Genomic DNA, 24,043 nt, shown 5'->3' on the forward strand with positions numbered 1-24,043 from the left:
CAGGTTTTCATTTTTTAATTGGTACTATTAGGCTTTGGTTGGAAATGAATGGTAGCGTATGTCTGCTATCTGGTTAACTTCGCACTGCTGCTTTATGTGCTATAGTTGTACCCATAAGCTTGTAATCAGCTTAGAGTACAACTCCACACGCTCATTACCAGTCCTTACAACATACTTAACAGGAAGTGCAGACTCAGATTTAATGATGGTGAGGGTCATGTGATTTGACAATGATTTGTTTCGGCTTCTCTGAACGTTAAGGTATAGCAGCCTGTGCTAAATTGTGAACACAGTTTGTATGCAACCCTGTTAGCAAACACTATATTCACAATATAGCATGGCCTGCTTTTTTGCATAATGACAATATTAAAATGATAGTTCACCCAAAACTGAGAATTCTGTTACTTCAAACCTGTATGTATTTCTGTCTTCTGTGGAACACAAAAGAAGATATTTTGAAGAATGCTGGTGGTAACCAAGTTTTGGTTAATATTGACTTCCATTGCAAAAATACAACACTCAAAATATCTTACATGTTTAACAGAAAAAAGTTAGACCGGTTTGGGACGAAATGAGGTCGAGTAGATTATTTTTTATTTTTGGGTGACCCATCCCGTTTAAGGATTTTTCATTTAAATGTTTCAATCAATATATTGTGTATTTTTGCACACCTATATGCCAATCAGCATCCAGGACCTGAACTGTAAGTTTTATAATATAGAAAATGTGTCTACTATACAGTAGGGGCCAAAGGGGATGTAAGGCCTAGGGAAATATACGACATCTCCCTTTATTCAAATATTATTTAAAAAAATGTGTTTAATGTAAGCATATTATTGAGATGAAAGTCAATGAAACATGCCAAATTGTGCTGACACAATTTTTGGCCAGGCTGTCAAACAAAGAAATTATGAGCACATGCAAAAGCAAGAGAGAACCAACAAAATATTAACAACTGCTGGTTTTAGTCGACATATGCTTTTGCCTGTGAGCTTTATTGTTTTTCTATGCACTTTTGTCTTGCATAGTAAAATAAAACCTGTAGCTGTAGTTGACCTTTTTTCTAAACAAAAAAAATATATATAAATACATAAAATATTTACTTCATATTTTGATGGTTTAATCAAACTTGTAGGGTCATTAAAAACAAATATCCCTTCCAGACTTTTGGCCACTAGCCTACGTTTTGAAATAAAATTTCAACAATATATATTTCTGAAGTAGATTTCATTAGTATAGAAACCAACTGAAAATGGACAGTCAACAGTAATAAGGAACATTAGAAATAACGCTTTTCTAGAAATTTGACATTTATCCGTATAAAAAGTAAATATGATTCCAATTGAATTTAAATAAAACGTTTGTATGATGCAGAATGCATTGCATGATTGTCAACGTCTAACATTTAATTTTTACAGCTGTCATTTAGTATGGAATACATAAAGATTTAGTTTGCAGGTAAACATGTCTTTTCCATGTTATCCAGTGGCAGAATTCAGGGTGTGTTTGATGCACTTAATTTTGTTTTAAGTGTCTAATGTCATCGGCGCCAGCTCAGGCTCATGGGCCTGGTTGTGTCGCTAGGCTTTGAGCCGCGTACGCCAGCTGCTCTGTCTCCTCCTGCCAGTCCAGCCCACCCTCTCCTCAAGTTACCAGAGATAACACCGCTCAGAGAAATCTGTCCTCCTACCCCTCCCTCACTTGGCCCCGGGCCCCTATGATAGAGCGCTAAGCGGATACTCTTAGGGATATCAGGGGGTGTGCAGTTTGGACAGTAACCCAAGCCAGTACAAACACAGCCCAAATATATCCACAGCCACTCATCGAATGGGCATCTGGATGCAGACTGGCACTAGAGTAGAGGCAAAAAGAATAACAGAAGGAAAGAAAGTTTAGGATCTTACTTTTGTTGGCAAAAAGCAGTCTGGGATGAACTTCACTTTGGGCTTCAAAGCAGGGCTGGAAGACTCAAGTTCAATGGAGAACTTGGAGAAGCAGCTCATTTGCCCCATTTGTCTGGAGATATTCACTAAGCCTGTGGTCATCTTACCCTGCCAGCACAACCTCTGTAGGAAGTGTGCCAATGATGTTTACCAGGTATTGCTTCATTCCTATTATCGTGTTCTAGTGTCTTATTTGTCAGGTTGAATGGTCATTCTCTCTGTAGCATCCAGAAACTCCATTTGCTGTTCAGTTTGATGTCTTAAACGTTCACCCAAAAATTCTGTCATTAATTACTCACCCTCATGTCATTCCAAACCTTTAAGACTTTCCTTCATTTTCAGATAACAAATGAAGATCTTTTTGATGAAATCTGAGAGCTTTCTGTCCCTCCGTTTGCAGCTACACAACTACCACTTTGTCGCTTCAAAAAGAGATTTTAAAACGAATCATATGAATCGAGCGATTTAGTCCAAATTCTGAAGAGACATGATCGCTTTGAATGATGAACAGATTGAATATAGGCTTTTATTAAAAAATAAACATTCAACAACTCACACATCAGTTGTGGTAAACAGAAGCTTTTCAAGCGTCAACGTGTAGCTGCCAATAGAGAGACAGAAAGCCCTCAGATTTCATCAAAAAGATCTACATTTGTGTTCCGAAGATGAACAAAAGTCTTACGGGTTTGGGTAAAATGAGGTCGAGTAAATAATGACAGAATTTTCATTTTTGGGTGAACTATCCCTTTAAAATCTGGAAGAGATTTGGCATTCCTCTTTGGTTTTTGAAAAAGTGATTTTGAATTTATGAGTAAAAGTCTGTGGTTAAAATTACTTCCACATTTTGTTCTACAACATAAACGACCTAATTAGCCAACATGAAAGTTGCTTAAAATATATGGCTGCAACTACCATGAAGATGTAAGTGTAAGGTATTATGATTTGGGCAACTGTTGTAGACCTCATGTAGAAACTTGACAAATTATTGGCAGTTATTTTGTCTATTTTTGCTCCGCCAAGTAAATAGTTCCAAGTAAATAATCAGCCGTGTATCAGAGCAACAGTGGTGTTTGGAATGAACAAATCGCTTGAGTGAATGATTCAATGACTCATTAGGTGTTTCTCAATCGAAAGGCTGCACCCTACTGAGACTGCCTTCTTAGTTCATATAGACCAATTTCGAGCCGACGTCACAGTTACGTAACGGCGCTTGCTGGAGGCAAAACAAAGGGAAAAACTGCAGGCGGCCAATACAAACCAGCAGAGATTCGGCTACATAATAAGGAGCTTAAATTGTTATTATTATTATTTCATCTTGTTGTGTTGTTGGGTGCAAGAATCAATGAAAAATGAATATGCTGTATCTGGCATTTTTGTTTCTAGAAAATATTCACATCGTTAAAATTGCACCGTATTGTCACTCTTTACATTGTCGTCTTCTTGGCGCTTGCTAGGCAGAACTGCGGATCGTACCACACAAGTCTTGTACATGACCATTCAGCACATAGTTCTAGGCATCTAAAGATTTATATGCCCTCAGTTTCTCTATCGGATGGGTGTAGAAGTCAGGTCACTCAACCGGAGGTAGCCTAGCGTTAACGTTAATCCTGTCAAACCGTCCATCATTGAGTGAGCGTGTAATGGCTATGGGTCGGCCAATCTGGTTCCGTCCGTTAAATTTAACTTTTGCAAATAACAATCGCGGTCCTGGACAGTGAGTGACCTTGCACCTTAAGATAAATCGGATTTTCTTCAGTCATTGTTAAAAAACAACCTAACAAAACTTGCATACTAACGTTAGGGAAGCGCCCAGAAGGATCGTTTTGCCAACACCTAAGCTCTGCCCACAAAAAACATCAACATGTTTACCAACTGAAAATGGGTCTCCCAGATAGCAAAATTGTTCCGGGCCTTTTATGGCCCAAACACTGGCAATCATACCGCCAGGAATGCAGGGCCAAAACCGGCCCAAACAGTTTTGCCAAAAGCATGCCAGAAGGCTGCCAGAAAAATGCCAATGCCTTACCAGACGAGAGCCAGAAGACCCTAAACTGGCCCATATTCATGCCATAATATCCCTCCACCACCTCCAGCTACGCCACCACCGATTCCAGAACTCTTCAGGGTTGCCATCCATTTGCCAACATCGTACACAAACCAAACAAATGCCAGAAGAATCCAGAAGAGTCCCGGAAAATTTTGCTATCTAGGCAAAACAAGAGATAACATCTGCTTTCATGTCTGAAAACATTATTTTTGTTTTACATTTCATAATAAACTCCGACTCGTTTTCCGTCAGTTTATTTTTGTTATTTGGAATGTGTGCAAAGGATTGTGGGGGATTTAAGGCCGCGTAGGATACATCTGATGCACCCTTCAAAACAAGCCAAATGAAGGACATGAAAACGAAAGGCCTTCCAAGGATCCTTCAAATTGAGATGGCCTTCAGCGACGTTTGATGACGTGGCAGCCGAGATATGCAGCCTTCCTTTGAGAAACACCCAGACAGCCTCTTGTGAATGAATCGTTGTTTTTAAATGATTTGGCTGAGTGGATGATTTCACTAAGTCGCGTGACGACATCTAGTGGCATACCGATGTAAGAGAGGGCCACTGATAATGCCACATCTTATCTGGAATATGCAACCACTGACAAGCAGAGTGATTTTTATTTATTTTTCATGGAGGAAGGAAACAATTGAAAGCTACATAAGACTGTAAAAGACGGTTGATAAACAGGTAAAGATTTAGAGATTAGAATTAAATAGGATCCTTTTCCCCAAAAGCAAATTCATAATATTTGACCATGTAGGCTATAGTAGTAGGGGCACAGACAAGCGGAGTGATACAAACAGCAGCGAAAATTGTCAATTGTCAATTCTCAATCATTCAAAATCAAGGACCGGATGTCCGGATATGTTGTTGTCATTCGGTGACGCCGCCGAGAAGCTGTTGATAATTCGTTGTGTGCTGTTGTGAATTTGGCATTTAATTTGGACATTTAAAGCGTAAAATACGAACATTTGATGTTATTTTACCGAATTTATTCTAATCCTCAACCTCATTTACTTGAAAAGTTTTCAAATGTACTTAAAAGTCATTTACTGTTTTGTGAGATTGAAACAAGACCTTAGAGGCAAAGCAGACAAAATGGAGATTAATAATCATTTAGCATTTCTGATTTATGCAAAAACTCTTTTACATTGTTCCTTTGAGGTATAAGTCTAGGCATCTCATCATCAAGATGAGGTTCTCAGTGGAGCCATTAGTATTCCCTCTCAGAGAGGGTGACGCTGTTGGGCCAGACTTTACCATGACTGAGAGCTGTACATCTATATTAATTCTCATCTTTCACTTTTAACAATTACCCAAAGATAACTGACAGACAAATTACAGCGTTTGGTGGACAAAGGCATCCATTCATTCGTCTATTATTTTGGCCACACAGCACTGCTCTTTTCTTAGTACTTTGGTTTGTATATATTAGCCACATGCAAGATGAAACAATCTTAAAGGAATAACTTTACGTGAAATGCCATAAATGATATATTGTTGACTCATCCATTAGCTTACAGAAATTACACTGATGTTTGCAATGGCCTATTAACAATTTTTTTACTAATATTCTTTTCCTGGTTTAGGCCTCTAGCTCTTTTTGGCAAAACCGGGGCTCTACCACTCTGTCTACAGGGGGACGTTTCCGCTGCCCATCTTGTCGCCATGAAGTGATATTGGACCGGCATGGTGTATATGGCCTCCAGAGGAACCTGCTAGTGGAGAATATCATTGATATCTACAAATCAGAGTCTACCAGGTCAGTTTCGACAGTCATCTCCAAAGTGCAGGCTTTTTCTGGGCCTGTTCCAAGCTCCAAGAACTAGCATATCTGTTTTGGAAGCACTGATATGAATGATAGCTATATTTGTTGTAGATGATTCAAAGCAGTCCTTTTTGTATAGAGATCCACCAATCCCCTCAAGCTGTGTAGCAAAAATACACTATGCCAACAAATTTAAACTGTTACAAAAGTCTAGTGACACGCCACTAACCGACACTTGTTCTGTTTCATCAATGAGGCTTAAACCCTGTGTAGTGACACAAATATGTGATTTACCTAATCACATGTGGGAGATTTTCTGCAACGCCACGTAAACACAACAGAGACATGGGACCTGAGGCTCTGGTGACTGCTGCAATCCTTTGCCAAAACACTAAATATAACTAGGACGCTTTATCCCTGTGGCAATAAACAATGTGTCATGAGACCTCCTGTGAAAAATATGCGTAATTGGGTATAATAAGACAGATAGACTTTGAGGTGCTTACCATGAATACGTAATGTAACATGGTTAGTAATGTGTCTTTGATGGAAAGCGGGTCACCTGAATGTAGAGGTTGTTTCAAAGACACAAAAGATCAGTTGTGTGTATATATATTGTGTCAGAATAATTTGCCCCCTTGGTAAATATGATCAAAGATGGCTGTAAAAAAATAAATCTGCATTGTTAATCCTTTTTATATTTTATCAAAAAAATTAACAAAAATCAAAGTAAAAGAATTGAAAGTGGGGGGAAAATCACATTATGAAATAAATGTTTTTCTCCAAAACACATTGGGAACAATTATTTGCCCCGTTTTATTAAATACTTTTTGCAACCTCCTTTTTCCAAGATAACAGCTCTGAGTTTTCCCCTATAATGCCTGATGAGTTTGGAGAACACCTGACCTGAGATCAGAGACCATTCCTCCATACAGAATCTCTCCATATCCTGCAGATTCCCAGATCCATGTTGGTGCTTCTTCTCTTCAGTTCAGCGCTCATCTTTTATAGGGTTCAGGTCAGGGACTGGGATGGCCATTGCAGATGCTCAGTTTTGTGCTCAGTGACCCATTTTTGTTTTGATTTTGACGTTCTGATCACTGTCCTGTTGGAAGATCCAAACACGGCCCATTATAAGATTTCTAACAGAGGCTGTCAGGTTTTGATTTTTTATCTGTTGGTATTTGATCAAATCCATGATGCCATGTATCTGAACAAGATGCAAAATGAAATACTCTGCTGTATCCTTAATGCTGTGGGCCTAATTTTCTTGTTCAGATACATGATACAACATTTTTAAAAAGAAGATGACACAGAATATTTATTTAAAAATGTTTAGTTAATTCACATCCTATTTTTTCTTTTTGAATAATGCTTCACTCTGAAATGCATCACATTATGGAAGTAATATGTTTTTATTTGTTAATTTAGGTTATTTCAAGGAGATTTCAAGAATGTCTAAATTTTTTTGACATAAACTTATAAATGCTAATTAAAACTTATACATATATTCTGTAGTACTATATCCATTCACCATAATATGGTTTCATATGACTACCCTATCAGCAGACATCCACTGGATGGCAGTCTTTCATAAACATATTATGTTTTGAACAGGCCTGCTGCATTGAACACACTGCACATACAAACCATCTCTTTCCACTTGAGAAGACAGATTAGGACAGATGCTTGTTGAAAAGGTCTATGTGAGTAATGTTCCCATTTTAGGACAGAATATCATATTAGTTGCATCAATCACTTTTAAACGGAGCACCTGCTGCAAATGTCTTTAACGTCAGATTTTCACATCAGCTCCCGTTATAGTGATTCACTTCAGGGAAAGTGATCTCACCTCACATGTCACAAAGAAAGAATGCTTGTTGTTGTGTGTAGTTTATCATTACATGCACAATTTAGAACCAGTGTCATTTGCTATTCAGAATTGAATTAAGGATGTCTTTTAAATTTTGAATTTGAATAGGAACTGGAAGAATTCTATTGTAGAATTCTAATTCAAATTTGAATTTAGGCAAGAATTCAAATTTGTATTAGAATTCTGCAGAATGTAACTAGTTTTATTTGTAGTTTTAGAATTCTCACTAATACAGACTTATTTTTAAATAGTTATGTTAAAATAATGAGCTGGACATTGGCCCTCATTTATCATTCTTGCGTAGAAACGGGCGTATATGTTGGCGTAAGATTATGCTTACACTCCTCTCACCGCCTGATTTATGAAGCTGTGCGTACCTTTGAAATCCAGGTGTACGCAATACCTGCCCTTGATAAATGCCGCGGCTGAAAACGATCGTCATTAGAATAACACATCCCTATATATTCAAGTCTCCGCTTCCCCCACGCCCTCATTTTACGCCATGGACTCACGGAAGACGGCAAAGAGGAGACACTTCTCTGGAGATCGAGACCATCACCATCATGAAAAATTATTATTAAATCAAACAACAATATTGTTGATAATAAATTCAAAGTTAATTGTATTTTTTTTCAAAACGCTATAAATCCATCCATTTTTTGTCTAAAAAAACAACAACAAAAACAACAACAAGAGAACATGCAACATATAATCAGGGACTCATACTATAAATTAATATAAATTAAATAAGTGCAACTGCATGAAATAAATAAAAGCCAAACAAAATAGATATGAAAATAAATTAAATAGTAAAAATAAAATAAATATTTCCAATGTCACGTTCCAATATTGTCCACCACATAAAACAAATAATTTAAAAATAACAGACAAATACAGTCCTTAAATACAACGATGTTAAAAATACATTCACATCATTTAGTAACACATTTAGGCTAATAGTAATTAGTGCCGAACGTGAAAAAAGTAATAACAATATTCAGGCCTACTATTAGGCTACGTGTTGTAGCCATTAACTAAGTGCATTTAGTTTCATATTTGTTAAAAAATAATAATGTTATTTTTTCCCCATCTATATTGATTATGAAAAGTGAACGTAGGCTAAGATAGGATGCGCAATATATCGGGAGACATGCTCAGACATGATTTTGGCCACTTAATTAAGTTTTGTTTTGTAGAAAGCCTTTCTTTAAAGTGAATTTCGTTTTGTATAAATTGTATCTTAATTTTAATATTTTTTCATTAACCAATTGCCTGGATTTAATAAATAAGAAGCAAATAGCAGACAATATAATCATGAGTCATGACATGGAGGCGCTGGCGCGGTCCCTTGCATTGCACGTTAATTAATTAAATTACAAATTACATTGCAAATTAACCGAAACTCAGTATATGCCTCACAGACATGAGAAATATATCTAAAGAAAGCTTGAAATGTCTTTAAACGAAACAATTATAAACGAAAAGAAATAGGCTACTCTCTCTATAGGCGCGTTCACTACGGAGATGGTGATCATCAATTTCATCTTTGCAGACATAACACTAGTTTATTAATTGAAATAAAATACAAATTTATTTTTAAAAATGGCGTTCGCGTTTTGGAAAAGAGCTCCTCATATCTTTTAGTTTGTCAGTGCGTTTTGTGGTGTTAGGAATTGTTTTTCTGCGCATTTCCGCACTAACTCAAAACGTGCATACATGTACACCACCTCCTGACCTGGCGTAGGATTTGAGCGTGCCGTACGCCAACGTCCATATTGATAAATATCAAAGTCACCGTGGTTTTGGGTGTACGCTGGAAATTTGGTGTACGCACTTTTGATAAATGAGGACCAAAATTTAAATAAAATTTGATTGCTTTGGTAATTGTTTTACAGTATTTAACTGTTCAAAACTTTTAGTTAATAAATTTTTCTTGACCGATAAAGTTTATCTTTTTTGTTTATACTGTAAGGTGCAGTATGTGTCTATACAGAAACTGACTTTAAAATAAAGCTATTGTTTGCCACTGTTTTTGCCCGGAAAAAAAGCAACACTTAATTTTGAATATAGCAATATTCAAATGTTTTGTCAACATGCTCTAATAGCAGGTTAGCTGTGTAAATAAATAGAAATTACTAAATAAAAATGTAATATTATATTTTATATTTATTGTCATAATTAATGTTTCCTCTGGAGAAACCTGGGGTCACGCCTTGCTAAAGAGTACAGTGGTAATAGCTCAATTTTGCAATCTCTGATTTACCAATAACCTTTAACCTTTCCACCATCCCATAAATATCTTTCTGTTTTGACTCTACAGGTTACTCCTGCCCAAAGCAGAGCAACAGCAGCTGATGTGTGACCAGCATGTGGAGGAGAAGATCAACATCTACTGCCTCACCTGTAAGACTCCGACATGCTCCATGTGCAAGGTGTTCGGGGCTCACAAGGACTGTGATGTGGCTCCACTGCCGCTCATCTACAAGAGACAAAAGGTAGAGGATTTGCATACAGTGTAATTTACTTCATCAACCAGACAATCCGTTTTTTAAAGTTTGTTTTACTTAGTTTGTTGTGGTGTGAATGACCTCAGAATAAACACAGGCTGTTTTGAGGCTGTGGTGCGACACTGAGAACTAGACAGATGTGTTTGTAACACGCTGACCAGCAAGTTTCACACATTGCAAGGGGCTCGATCTCACCGAACTTCTCTCGCATCAACACACACTCACATGTGAACACAGTACACAGACCACCAGCAGCCCTGAACCAATGACTGCTTTCTCTTCAACCAATTACCTACTTTTTCAGTTTTTGCTGCATCTAATTTGTCTAAAAAAATGAGCTATTTATGTTTTCTGAAGAGATTAATCAAGAAGTCAAATTTAAAAGAGCCCGCCCAGTCCGTATGATATTCCGGTCCCTAAATATCCCTCCTTCATATTAACGGTACACTATGCAACTTTTTTGTTGAAAATCAACAACATTTAAATAATGAGTCGATACATCATCTATCCTCCTCCTCCTCTGTAACTGATGAACTTTTATTTGGTTATTAAACTGAACTGAATCAACAATGACTTGAGCTGAACAAAACTGACTTGAACTGAAAAATGACACTATTGCTTTACATCAGAATTTACCTGTGAAGCTGCTATATAAATAAAGGTGACTTGACTAAGTATGAGCAATTGCAATGCTCTATAGCAAGCACCAATAATAGCACATCACAGAACAGACAATACGTCTTACATAGGACCGAGATACTTATGAGATTAAGGTTGTTAAATAGCAAACAAACAAAACAAAAAACAGGACAAATGTGTTTCATCTCACACAAAAAACGTGCAGCATCACAGCAGTTGTGTCACTTTCTGATGCTTTCTTAACCTACATGATATTGAGGTCTTGACCTAGTGCACCTCTTGTGAAAAGGCTAATGAAGGTCTTCATACCAGGGTGCAACTGGCCCTGAGAAATGAGTCACTCCTCCCTGTTGTGTTTGAGTCATAGCAGCTTCTTCTAGTCTTTACCTTTTATTTGTCAGTTTTGTCCTCTGTAAGTGCCTGTTCTCAGCGCTCTCTCTCTCTCTCTCTCTCTCTCTCTCTCTCTCTCTCTCTCTCTCTCTCTCTCTCTCTCTCTCTCTCTCTCTCTCTCTCTCTCTCTCTCTCTCTCTCTCTCTCTCTCCCTCCCCCCCTCCCCCTCTCCCTTCGCTACCAGATGAACAATGACTAAACGTATCAGCCTTTCCCAATAGAAAAGCATGTGCATGGTGGACACCATATGTCGATCTGTTATTTGCAGTGTTCTTATGCTCAAGGTCAGTTCTCATCGTCAGAAATAGTCTATTTCCTCTTGTAGTATATCTACTTCTGGAACTCTTGGTTTTGGGGAACTGGAACAGAATGAAGTAACGCTGCAGGATCATATTGGGTGGTCGATGCCCAAACCGGCTCCCAAACCACCATAATTTTTGCCAGGTGGCTATGATGACATTTTCTCTTTTAGTCATGGCCCACTATAAACAGTGAATCACTCATTTCAAATGCAAATCAGCTAAGTTTGATCAGTCATGACGGGTAACATTTCTACAAGCTCGGCTTTTAGTTCACATGCTGTTCTCTTGTCTGTAAGTGTGGTTATCACAAGTTGCATAGCCAAGTCTGACATGGCTTTCTTGTGAAAGATGACACGTTGAGTGCATTGGTCATGTGTGCCCCCCCCCCCCCCCCACCCCTCTTTTTTATTTTACGAAGACCTGTCACAATTGGTTATATTCTGCTGTTTTGTCTCAGACAGAGCTCAATGATGCTATCGCCATCTTGATGGCAGGAAATGATAGAATACAGGCCCTGATCTCACAGATGGAGGATATTTGTAGGACTGTCAAGGTGAGAAAGAAATGATACTGTAAACTACAACAATTATGACATTGTGTGATAGGACTGGGTGATATATTGAATATTCAAGATATATTCATGATGATTTACTTCTTGCTTTAAACATTTTGAATCTTCTTGGCTACAGTGGCTGTTTAGTTAAAATGATGGATCCTCTGATTCGCAATTTTAAATCATTTTAAGGCAAATATTTATAATGTTACAAAAGTATCCTGAAAAAAAAGTGATGATTTTTAAATATTTAAAAAATGTATTTATTATTTTTTTAAACTATTGATGTTTAACTTTTACTTCAAACTAAAACAGTCGCTGGTAATCTTCTGCAGGAAAATGGTCGTCGACAGATGCAGCACATCTCTGATAAGTTTGATGAACTTTTTGCCATCCTAGAAGAGCGTAAAAGGGAACTAGTAGAGACTGTAGGCCGTGAGCAAGACCAGAAACTAAGCCATGTTCGCTCCCTTATCCGTCTCCAAGGAGACCACTTAGAGATGTCCATCAAACTGGTGGAAACAGCCATCCAGTCCATGGAGGAACCTCAGATGGCTGTGTTTCTGCAGGTACAAACTCTATCTATCTATCTATCTATCCATCTATCCATCTATCTATCTATCTATCTATCTATCTATCTATCTATCTATCTATCTATCTATCTATCTATCTATCTATCTATCTATCTATCTATCTTCTACTTTTTTGTCAACATATTAAGAGTTAAAGGTTTTTACAAAGGGGATTTTGGATATCTCTTTTTATCACTCCATAAATCTTAAAATACTGTCAACAGCCAGAAAAAATAATACATTTTCAACATGTTTTTAGGAATAAAATGTCCCATAACATCAGTTGAATGATATGTGAATAAACCAGTGGCTTGCAGTGGTGTTTTAAAATGAGGAGGCAAAGTTCTCACAGTTTTTTTTTAAACATATATATAAATTTGTGTCCCTGTTACACATAGTTTTTACATTTTCCTGGTTAAATAAACATTACATAAAGGCCAAATACAATTCTATTTTTGATTTTTACACTATATAATTATTGTTCTATTTATTAAAACCAAGTATAAATCTAATCAAGTTAGTGTTTTTACACATTTTTACATTTATTCCAAAATAATAACTAAAGGCCGTAACAATTTAAACAATATATTTTATTTGTGAAATGAAGTTCAGCTGTTCTTCCTGACAAAGCAGTGATATCTAAGTGGGTGAGTTGTTTACTTACTTTTCTAATTAGTCTTTCCATTAACGCCATAATTTTCTTCATTTAGGTACATTCGCGAACGTGCATGAAAACAAGATGCAGGATTTATCGCACAAATCAATCATATCCAACCATAACAGATCATATCCAATCATTGCCTCCTCTCACGTGACTTTCCCCCCTTCATTCTCAACTACCCGCCACCAAACCCAGCGCACACTTTAAGGGGTTTTTTAAAAGTCAATAGGCTCCTGGGAGGTACGAGAGGCCTTTTTAATCTCACATTTTGTAATTTTTTTCTGTGCAATATCGATTATTTTCTCATCCAATTTTTTTCTCCCTTGCCTCCTCGGAGAAAACGCCCCTGGAATAAAAATATGTAAAAATAAATAAAACTCTAAAGTGCTAATGAAGTGGAAAACATATGTATTGTACTTGAAAACTACAGGTGCAAATAGATAGTGTAATTTTTTTTATTTTTAATGTTTTCATTCAACTAGTCTGAAACAATGTAATCGAAAGCCAAATAGCCCAAAATCTGTAAACTGACCAGTGCATTGTTTTTTTCCCCTGTAGTGTCTTGCCCTTAAAAGTCTAGATCATTAGCCTCAAAGTAGTTTCCAAAGCTACAGACAACATTACCTTGTCTTAAATGACCACTTTCTACATCTAACTCACGCAAACCTCTGGCGGCACAGAGTTTTATCGTGGACTTATTGAGCTGTGTGGAGCTAATGCTGCAACAGAGCTGGTTGCTTTCAGAGCCACCCAGAGATGCTTGATGCAAATGACCCAGCACTTGCGTGTGCTGTTTGCTGATCGACACTGTGCCTGTTGCTACATTTCAAGCATCCTTTAATGACAAGGCTCATGGATGGGGGCTGACATTGATTAGCGAAAGCTCCCACAGCTGGGGACGGAGGAACCCAGACCCCTGTCCTTTGACTAGTGGCTCAAACGGTCAATACTTCCCCATGGCTGAGAGCTGCACTCTGCAGAAAGAGACTTTAAACAGGTGATGGAGAGGTGAAATTGTTTTTTGAAACCGCTTTCACTATAAAGCATCAGGTGCAGCGCTGCTCTTTTTAACTAGCACTTCTCAGTGCAAACAGAGTGTCAAAGGATGCTGCCTAACAAGTGTCTGTGATTTAGTATGTGCGCAGGAAACTATAATGAAGAGGACTGGGGGTTTTATGTTTTAATCTGCTGCAAGAATCCTCTAGTCCTAAAACGAGTGTTCTTCTTTGCTGTGTTCACAGAGTGCAAAAGAAGTGTTCAAGAAGTAAGTCAGCTATGAGTGTTTTGAAGTGTCTAAAAGGGATAGTTCATCATTTACTGATATCATGTTACATATCGTATATGGCTTTCTTGATGACCGAATTGTCATTTTACGTTGAACTGTTCCTTTAAACTAAACCATATTCAGCATGTATTCTTCATTAATATCTGATGCCTCCTAAAGACTAACAATCATGATTAACCACATCACAGACAATGACTCAGCCAGCCTCCCACCCCTAACAACCCACTGTATTATGCATTGGTTCATAATATTCATCTACATCAATATTGTGGTAAAGATTCTGGATTTATTGAAATCCCTCATACTACCACTTATTTATCTTCTGCTGACTTCTGTGTGTAATTCAGCTCCAAACGCTTAATGTGTAGTTTTGTGGACCCACTGTATTATTCTAATGTATTTTCAAATGTAATTTATTCCTGTGATCAAAGCTGAATTCTCAGCATTATTGTTCCAGTCTTCAGTCACATGATCCTTCAGAAATCATTCAAATATGCTGATTTTCTGCTCAAGAATAATTTCTTATTATCAATGTTGAAACAGTTTTGCTGCTGCTTTTGTTTTTTGTAACATAAATGTCTTTAATGTCACTTTTAAGCAATTTAATGCTGAATATAAATATTAATTTCTTATATGCTTGCACATTTTTTTAATGCTCCCCCAACAGACATTCCACTGACTAAAAGTAAGTTTGCAAGTACATGTCAAATTATTCTATTCACCCGAACTAACAACTAACTATAACCTAACAGTCTCAACTGACTGGTAGCTGACATGTATCTGCGAAGTTAATTATGGTTAGTAGAATGTATAAAGTCGACCATCAAAATAAAGTTTTTACAAAAAATCGTATTGATTCCAAACCTCTGAACTGTGTATGTTAAAGAAATGTAAGATTAAAATGTAAAATCCCTCAGTGACTGTAATGCTGACAGATAACCACATGCTGACTATTTTACTCTTACAGTCTTTATAAGTATTTCATTGTTTACTAGTTGAGGATTACTTTTATCATTTCCCTGTCAAGCACAAAATTTCAACTCTGCTATGGGAAAAATCAATGCGGATTTTTTTCTTTACAAAAAGTTGAAATGTATATGAACAGAAAAGAATGTAATATATTGCGATTTTGTAAGTCTATACAGCCGTTTTGGCTAAACATTCAACCCTTTTTTTTTTTAAATGTAACAGATTGAAAAAAAATAGTTAAAAGAGAAATGGTCATGGATTATTAACTTTTTCTTATAATGTGCCATTTGTTGAGGCACATTTATCTGTTCAATTTATAGTGATAAATAACTGTTTCTTTACAATGCTGTAACCACATATTTAGAATTGGCTAATAGTTGAAGAAATGGCTATTGAAAAAAACATTTACTTTGAGCATATTTGGGGAAAATATGATTCGCACGTTGAAAGACATAAACGTTCAACATTGAGGTTTTCACAGGTATTTCCTTGTAAATGCAAGTCTTCCATTGATGCTGCTGGCTAATTGCCTCCAAAAGCAACTTTTCTTTGCAAAATGAAACTTTATGCAGCGTGCGCAATAACGTATGTATCAGCATTCATCACATTTTCCCCCAAAACCTCTAACTGTTTGGAAAAAATGCTTACGCTTACAACACTGTCTAGCTGTGTCTTATGTTTCATGCTACCGTCCACCTGCGGAGACTGCGAGTGCTGCCTCGTGCACCTGCGTCACCAGCAGAGACGGAGGAACTGGGACCTAACGCTATCCGTCACTTTTATATTTGTCCGAGCAACTCCACCGCTCTGTCCTTGACAGGATCACAGACAATGCCAAGGCCACCAACATTGAGCAGACGGAGGCAGGCTTTGAGAGCATGGACCACTTCATCATCAACACGGAGGATGTGGCCGACATGCTGAGAGGCATCGACTTCCAATCAGGTAAAGGCTTCACATCATCTGTCTCATATGCCCAGTTCTTTGCATTGGTAGGTTGAAGTTGCATTGCAATGTATTTAGTGATGAAACATACTTTTGTTGCAGGTGAAGATGGGGAAGACGGCAGTGATGAAGCTCCTGAAGACCTGACCGACTCACCTGGGCCGAGTGGTGAATCAGGGAGATGCTAACTTATTTTTTAAACCCAAGGTTAGTTTCAAAGATGAAATCATGGCCTTAAAGGGATAGTTCACCCAAAAAGGAAATCATTTGCTCGTCCTCATGTCGTTCCAAACCTGTATGAGTTTCTTTCTTTTGTGGAACACAAAAGGAGAGATTTTGAAGAACATTTGGAGCCAAACAACTTTGTATCCCATTGGCTTGGATGGATAAAAGGACATTTCTCAAAATATGTTCTTTTGTGCTCCGCAAATTATAGCAAGTCAAAAGTTCTTTAAAGGAATTAGCTTTTTTTTTTTTCAGTGATCAAACATTGGTACATGATGGTCTGAAAACCATTTAACCCTATAAAGCCTACTGTATCATATTTGATACACACATTTATAAGGACTTTAAATGATCAACATCCTGTTGTGCACAATCCACTATATGCTATATTTTTCTGAAACTAGTGTAATTTTATAAATGTCCTCCTTCAGGTTGTGGTGCATGTTTCTTTTTGCTGTAAAATCTTTTCTGATTTTTATTCAGTAAACGAAAGAATAAATTTTATTATGTTAGTAATATATTAGAATGAATACTTGGGCTGAAGCAACTTAGGTTTACTTGATTATCAATTCATCATTTTATAAAAAAACATCATGTTAACATGTATCAAATATGATACAGCAGGCTTTTGATGAAGGTTCGTGTGTACATTTCTCAATCATCGTTGTATTGCACAGCATTATATGTTTTGTCCTCACAATAAAAACTACAGAGCTTTGATTTTAAAACTAACCATTTAAATATCATCTTACTAACACATTATCGGGAGATCTAAAGTGACAATTGATATTTATATGCATTTTATGTAAGTAGTCTGCTATACTGTTATAAATATCTCATTGATTTACATTACAAGCTATCAGAATGTCATCTTATTTTTTGCCCATATAAATATCAGCATCTGCACCAAATTGCATATTGCTCAGTTTGGGCGTCTGAATAAAATTAAGGTGTTTTATCCTTCTTAAATATGAGCTCCATATTCTTCTATATCATATGAGCTATAAAAGCCTGATGTATTAAATATGATACTCAGCGAAAACACACCTGCAAAGTTTTTGATTTATTTAGATGTTTTTAAACATTTTGTCTAAAAGTTTAATAAACTTTTCCAATTCAAAACATTAGAATTCCAGACTATTATTTTATATGTCAGGCTTTACAGGGTTAAAGTGTTTCTCTTCTCTATTAGTGTGAATCTGGCAGATCATGCAGACGTCCCATCCTGTGACGTGAACATCCTTGGCACCAGTGGCACTCATTGTGTGGAGTACACTCGTCATCTCCTACCAAACTCTATTAAAAATTTGCTGACTAAAGTCTCTGCAAGGGGTCCATAAACATTTGGATCTGGTGAAATGTGATGCACTCCACCTGTGTGAACCATATACATAAAAATCACCTTAACACCAGTTATTAAGAAATTGCAAATGGCTGAGAAATAAATCATTTAGTATAATTTGTTTGCAGAAGCCACTTGGTTTAATAATTTTGCATCTGATACAATTTGCTTTTTTTAGTGTGAAAAACATAGGGGATGGAGAGGTGATGTGAAATGCAAAAAGAATATTTTTTTTTCTTAATGTGAAGAAAATTGTAATACAAGGTACCTTTTTTCAATATAAAGAACCTTTTGTGCAATGGAAAGATCTTCATGCAACACTCAATGTATTTCTAAGGAGCTGTTGAGCTCCAAAAATGATAAAAATCACTTTAAAAGTCAATGAAAGCAGTTCTTGAATGCTTATATGAAATCATTATCCCTTTATTTTTCATGAAGCATTATCTTGCTTCGCTTCAGCTGTGATAAACAGACATCCACTCATGTTCATGTGTTTTGGGGGCGGAGCAATGAAAGGAGGGGTGTGTGTTTAGGGCAATCCTTAGGGTGGTGTAGTGCAACCGCACCGGGACTGTGCCAAATGCTAATGGAGCACACTGGGCCCCGCCCAACGTTTGTTTTTTGGGTGTGTTTATTTGGGTTGATTTCAAACATCAATTTATATTTCTCAGAAATTGCTTACTGCACCTTTAATGTGTTTTTTTTGTGGTCATTTTTGATGCATGACAACCGCTGCTCCCCATTCACTTTAATTGTACAGACAACAGTGTGATAATTATGCGTAATTTATCCTTTTATTGTACAGCATATACACGCTTAAAAATCACTGGTTTTTCACAGTGATGCCATTTTTAGTTCCTCAAAGAACCATTCAATAAACAGTTCTTAAAAAGAACCATTTTTTTCTTAGAGTAAAGAACAGTTTAATAATCTAAAGAACCTTTTGTGCAATGGAAAGGATGTTAAAGGTTCTTCATGGAAACATAGACGCCAGTAAAGAACCTTTATTTTTAAGAGTGTGTGAGTAAACAGTAAAAACTTACCAACCAAGGTGTAAAACCTGTTTCTACGATTCATGCTTCATACAACTTGGAAAATAATATTAGCACAAAATGCATATCCTCTTCTTTAAGAGGTGGGTATCCTGTCATGCAGGGGGATCCCCATCTCGGCAAGCTTTCTTTAAATAACCGTTCCTCTTACTTCAATTTAAAGGTCAGAAACCTCTTTAAATCGGGCAGCGTGGGCCAGGACAGCATGCAGCTTTCTCTCTGGCACTTTACTGATCTAATAGGACTGTGTGTCCATTGAGTAAGTGCAGCGTTGAGAACAGGGCTAAATCGCAGTGGCAGGCACTCTGCATCTTATCTCCTGGCTTCTGATGGTCCATCCACCCCCACCTGTGAGTCCACTTCCACACATTACTTAATAACCGCTCGTCTCTGAGCCACCAGCTAGGGATATATACGGCAGTGGAGATATATGAGGTGCTCACGGACGCTGACCTTGTCACTCGTGCTGTCAGCTCACTGATCAATTCATGGAGGGAAGGAGAGGGAAAGAGTCATTCGGAGAAGCAGCATTCGGTTTAAGTATGTGCAGAAATACTCCACGCATGGAGTGTGTCCACTCGGAATGAGGATGGATCTTATTTTGAGGATGTGGTGCGTCACAAGCTGACGTACCGGCCTTCGCACGATTTAAAGCTGTAATTTTTCCTAGAAAAGATTATTTTTTTGCAGGTGTCAGAAGCTGGATAAAGAGGCAATCTGCAGGATGAGATGTGACTTGTTTAACCGTTACTTGAGCTTTATATATCATTTAGAGTTTCCTTTCTTTATTGTATGTTTAAATGGCTAAAGAAATGTTTATGTAACACGTTGTGCACAATGACACGTCCTAAAAGTGTTCAGTCAACATATGTTCTTGCCAATGCAAATCACACACTGTCCTCTCCCACTTGCCCCATTTATGACTAAAATAGATTGAGTGTAAGTGGAAGATTATGGAAGATTTAACTCATATATTTTATTTTTCATTTCCAGGGTATTTCCTGTGCTGACTTGAGAGAGACTATAAGGAGGAGGTTTTGTTTAATCCTTTCAACATGGCTAGAGCTTCTTTCATCTGGCATTTTGTGGCCCTAAGACTCTGAGCTATAGTTCAGTAAGAGGAATTACAAATTTATTCATAGCTTTTACATTCTGGATGTTTAAAACTATGTGTTTATGATGCAGCTTTTGGTCTTTTTTGATCACATAACTTTAGCAGAGTTGATACCATTTAAAGTTAGAGGAGAACATATGAAAACATTTGATATATATATATATATACTATATATATATATATATATTGTTTTGCATTCTTTTGTTTGTAATTACATCAATATTTTTCATTTCAAATAAAGATCCTTTGTGTTTTCATTAAAAGTGGTGAATGATGTGTATAACATGGGCTGATATTTCTGTATTTATCTACAAAATTACCCAACCTTATTTCAAAATAATGATTAATGATTCATTTGAATTTAAATACAAATGTCACTTCAACCATTAGTATCACATGTAAAAAAAAAAGTCCGTTACAGCCCCTCAATTAATGATATGCATTTAACATTTCAAAAGAGCATATAGTAATTTCCATTGTGACATCTCACCTGTTACTCACCACTTTGTGTTTTTATGATTTGTGTAATGTTAATTCAACCGTGTCTGCTGTGATCATTACCACTTTTAATGGGTGATAATGAGGTTTACATGTTTGCAGTTACTTGTAAAAGGCATGTAGTCTCATTTATTTCTGCAGATTCATGTTCAAAATACAAAGTCATGTTTCTGCATTTACGGTAGGTGCAATTTAAGATGTAATTTACACAATGATAAGCAATATACAATGTACAGTATATCTCTAGCACTTTGTAATATTGTCCAACATTATTGTCACAAACGTGGGTTAGCCTCTTGGTTGAAGTGCAAAGATAATTATTTCCCATCATGTGAGGAGAACATACTTTTGCACTTATACAGTGAGCATCTGGGATTATATTGGCATTATAACCAAAGATAGCATTATATGTCATGATAACACTTCTGTTGGCAAAGTAAGAGGTTGCAACCAAACCAGCCATACAAAAACGACCCTTAACAGTGGACAGTGAGCATCTGATGAAAAGCATATTATAGAATTAGCAATAATAGGATTTGTAATGGTTTAGTAGTACTGTACTTCTTCCATTCATAACACTAATAAGGAGGCCAATAACTTTAAATACTAAAAGGGTACCAGTCAATTGTAGATTGATTGATTTGGTAACATCTGAACCCTCCTGCACAGCGTTTAGAGGTCCTGAACAGGTCTGTTGTGGCTTTTGCATGTGGTTTCCCGAGTTCTGAAATGGTCCAGAGGTCATGGAGACAGCAGCAGGTCACCAGAAACTCTTCTGGCTAACAGATGGATGCCACTCTTAAAAATAAAGGTTCCACATAACCCTGATGCCACAAGAGAGAGAACTTTATTATTCTGTAGTTCTTCAAGCCGGGTTGCTTTAAAGAACCCAGAAACCGATAGCCTGATCTGAAGAAGATTTTTTTTTTTTTTTTATCTCCAAAAAACCACAGCCAACTCAACAACGACAAGGAGGTTCTTTGCTGAACCAAAGAACCACTGAAGAACCTTTATTTCTAAGAGTGTGGGTCGAGCAGGAGGCATCGGTGAATGTCGTATGCTTTAGCGAGAGTTTTGGGGGTGTGAAAGAGTGCATTGAGCTTGTTCTTTACTCGCCGATTGAAAGCATCATCGTTGAACTATACAGCTACTTCCCAACCTCATCTAGATATTTGCGGTTCAGTCCCGCCTGTTCCCTTTGATTCTCGTTCCGCGCCATTTCGATCATGTTTCTCAGCAGGTGGAAGGTGAGGTCGATGGAGATCGGAGGGTCATCGTTCCGTTTGGAAAACTCCTCTAAGCTGTTGTCCTCGTGAGGAGAGCGCAGCTGCGCCGTGGGGAAGTGCTGGAGATGCAGGACACCTCCTGCTTTCTGCGCTCCGACGGTTCTCTGCAAATACTGAAGGAGTTTTTCGCCCAGCAGGAACGACACGGCGTCGTCTCCAGCCCTGTTTAGGAGCACGTCGTCTAGCTGGCTGCTAATGAAGCTCATTTCGCGGGGTCGACAGGTGCTCAGCGGGACGTGGGTGGTCAGTAAGACTGAAGTAATGAGCAGGACCAAAGGGACGGGCTTCATGCTGGACACAGCCGCGCGCTTCCTGAGGAAAACACCCAGGTGTGTTACTTCACATCAAAACAAAACTTTAATACATGCTGACAGTTAAATACTTTCTGCGGTTTTAAGCAGGCTTATTATTAGTATTATAAATGACAAAACTGACATTAGCAAACGAGTTATTATAAATAAATCAAAAAAACTTTGGCCAAAACAAAGAAAAAAGATTAAGTTAGTTTTTGTAGTCAAGTCGTCCTCATTTATAGAGCGCTTTTAACAATGTAGATGTTTCAAAGCAGCTTAAATAGCAAATAGACTTGTATAAAATTAGGCTACTACTATCGATTATAAAAAATAATAGACACATTTTGAGATAATTCAAAACATTTAGATGTTTAGACAGTAAATTCTAAAAATAATTACAAATGGTTAATTTTTTTAAATATAAATTAGATTTTTGCTGTATTATTTAGGCTAATATACAAGTATTAATATTAAAAAAGTTATGTCAGTATAAAAAAATAAATAAGTCGTACATTAAACAATACCGGTGAAGAGTTAAAAAGAGTTTGCAACTCGTTAATAAAGCAAAACATTTAAATCGCTGGTCCACGTTTTAATAACTGATGATCGTCAATATAACAGTAAATGTCTAGCCTATTTGTACATATCGTTGTGTTTTAATTAAAAACGAGCAACAACCGTCAACTAATATTATAATAATACCCAATCTACTCTGTTAGACAGAAAAAAACGAATCTTGAAGAAATCCAAACAGTTCAATGAATGAACAATAATGACAGTCCAGTACAATATAAGCACTAAGATCTCGTTCTCGAACCTAAGCTTGGATGGCCTCAGTCAAGAAGTTGAAAGCAAGTCATATAAGGTAACTTACTCGATATTCTTCTGTTGCTTCAAAGGTACTTGTTAGGAAGAGTGTTTGCAGACAGACTGGATTGGAGCTCCTGTAGCTCAATGGTTATATACATCACACACAGCTCCATTGACGTCAGTGGAGCTGCATAAACTGCTTGTAAATGAGGCGATTCTGAATTGGAAGGAAGAGTAGAGTAAAGGTGCTGTAGATCCGAACGACAAGGTGAGGTGTTTTTTTTTTTTTTTCTCTCCAAACTTTTCAATCAGCAAAGATGATCTTGATGCCCTTACAAAGTCATGAACTTAGTTTAAAAGAAAATGTATCCGAAGTTGGAACAGACATGTGATCAATGGATGGTGATACTTTGACTATCAAAAGATTTGTTTTTTTAAATGCACCTGAGCAAAGTGAGCTGAGGAGCTGCTGTCGTGACTCGTGATGGATTTCTGCATGGATTGTCATTTGTGGTCAGGAGAGCAGAAGCGCGCGACGGGGACACGAGACTCTGTCCGAGGTGCTGAAATCCTTCAAGACGCAGCCAAACCTCACTGGTTCATTATATTACAATAAAACCATTTCGTTGCATATTTCTGTTTATACTGGGTGAGGTGTTTCTATGTTTTTGTGCATAAGCCTATATATATATATATATATATATATTGCAACAGTAACGGAGAAACTGTAAATATTATAAATATTTTAATAAATTTCAAAATTTCATCTTACATTGCAATATGGCTGTTTAATTACACATACAAATAATTTTTCAAATAGCCTATTAAGTTATAACGATTTAGAAACATTGTAAGTACAAGCTCTAGCCATATTCACAGTATAAATAACCTTAATTTGAGAACTTAACCATATAATTCAAGTTAAGCTTTGTAAATAATAATAATAATATACTAAACACACCACA

At 37.0% G+C, this 24,043-nt stretch overlaps 3 protein-coding genes across 5 annotated transcripts in view; 1 reads left to right on the forward strand and 2 right to left on the reverse strand.

Annotated features, from left to right (window-relative positions):
- The window catches only part of LOC143729596 (uncharacterized), a 700,608-nt gene that overhangs the window by 398,829 nt on the left and 277,736 nt on the right, over positions 1-24,043 (reverse strand). The window lies entirely within an intron of this gene.
- Positions 1,723-20,454, forward strand: trim54 (tripartite motif containing 54). Of its 3 annotated transcripts, none has more exons than XM_077220919.1 (9): positions 1,723-2,097; positions 5,584-5,756; positions 9,956-10,130; positions 11,931-12,026; positions 12,362-12,595; positions 14,501-14,523; positions 16,334-16,458; positions 16,561-16,665; positions 17,876-20,454. In XM_077220919.1, exons 1-8 carry the CDS (start codon positions 1,930-1,932, stop codon positions 16,644-16,646), a joined length of 1,080 nt encoding a protein of 359 aa, XP_077077034.1. In that variant the 5' UTR covers positions 1,723-1,929; the 3' UTR covers positions 16,647-16,665; positions 17,876-20,454. The 3 variants fall into 3 exon arrangements, with proteins under 3 accessions (XP_077077034.1, XP_077077035.1, XP_077077036.1); XM_077220920.1 differs by having other exon boundaries at positions 1,745-2,097; positions 20,071-20,454; XM_077220921.1 differs by lacking the exons at positions 14,501-14,523; positions 16,334-16,458; positions 16,561-16,665; positions 17,876-20,454 and adding an exon at positions 14,091-14,250 and having other exon boundaries at positions 1,745-2,097.
- uts1 (urotensin 1) lies at positions 20,745-23,200 on the reverse strand. The gene is made up of 2 exons (XM_077220928.1): positions 23,143-23,200; positions 20,745-22,287 (listed from the first exon to the last, which is right to left on the reverse strand). Exon 2 carries the CDS (start codon positions 22,263-22,265, stop codon positions 21,837-21,839), a length of 429 nt encoding a protein of 142 aa, XP_077077043.1. The 5' UTR covers positions 22,266-22,287; positions 23,143-23,200; the 3' UTR covers positions 20,745-21,836.

The sequence above is a fragment of the Siphateles boraxobius genome, unplaced genomic scaffold (assembly GCF_051911475.1).
Source record: "Siphateles boraxobius isolate OS27281-9 unplaced genomic scaffold, OSU_SipBor_1 8, whole genome shotgun sequence".
In the NCBI taxonomy this organism is placed as follows: domain Eukaryota; kingdom Metazoa; phylum Chordata; class Actinopteri; order Cypriniformes; family Leuciscidae; genus Siphateles; species Siphateles boraxobius.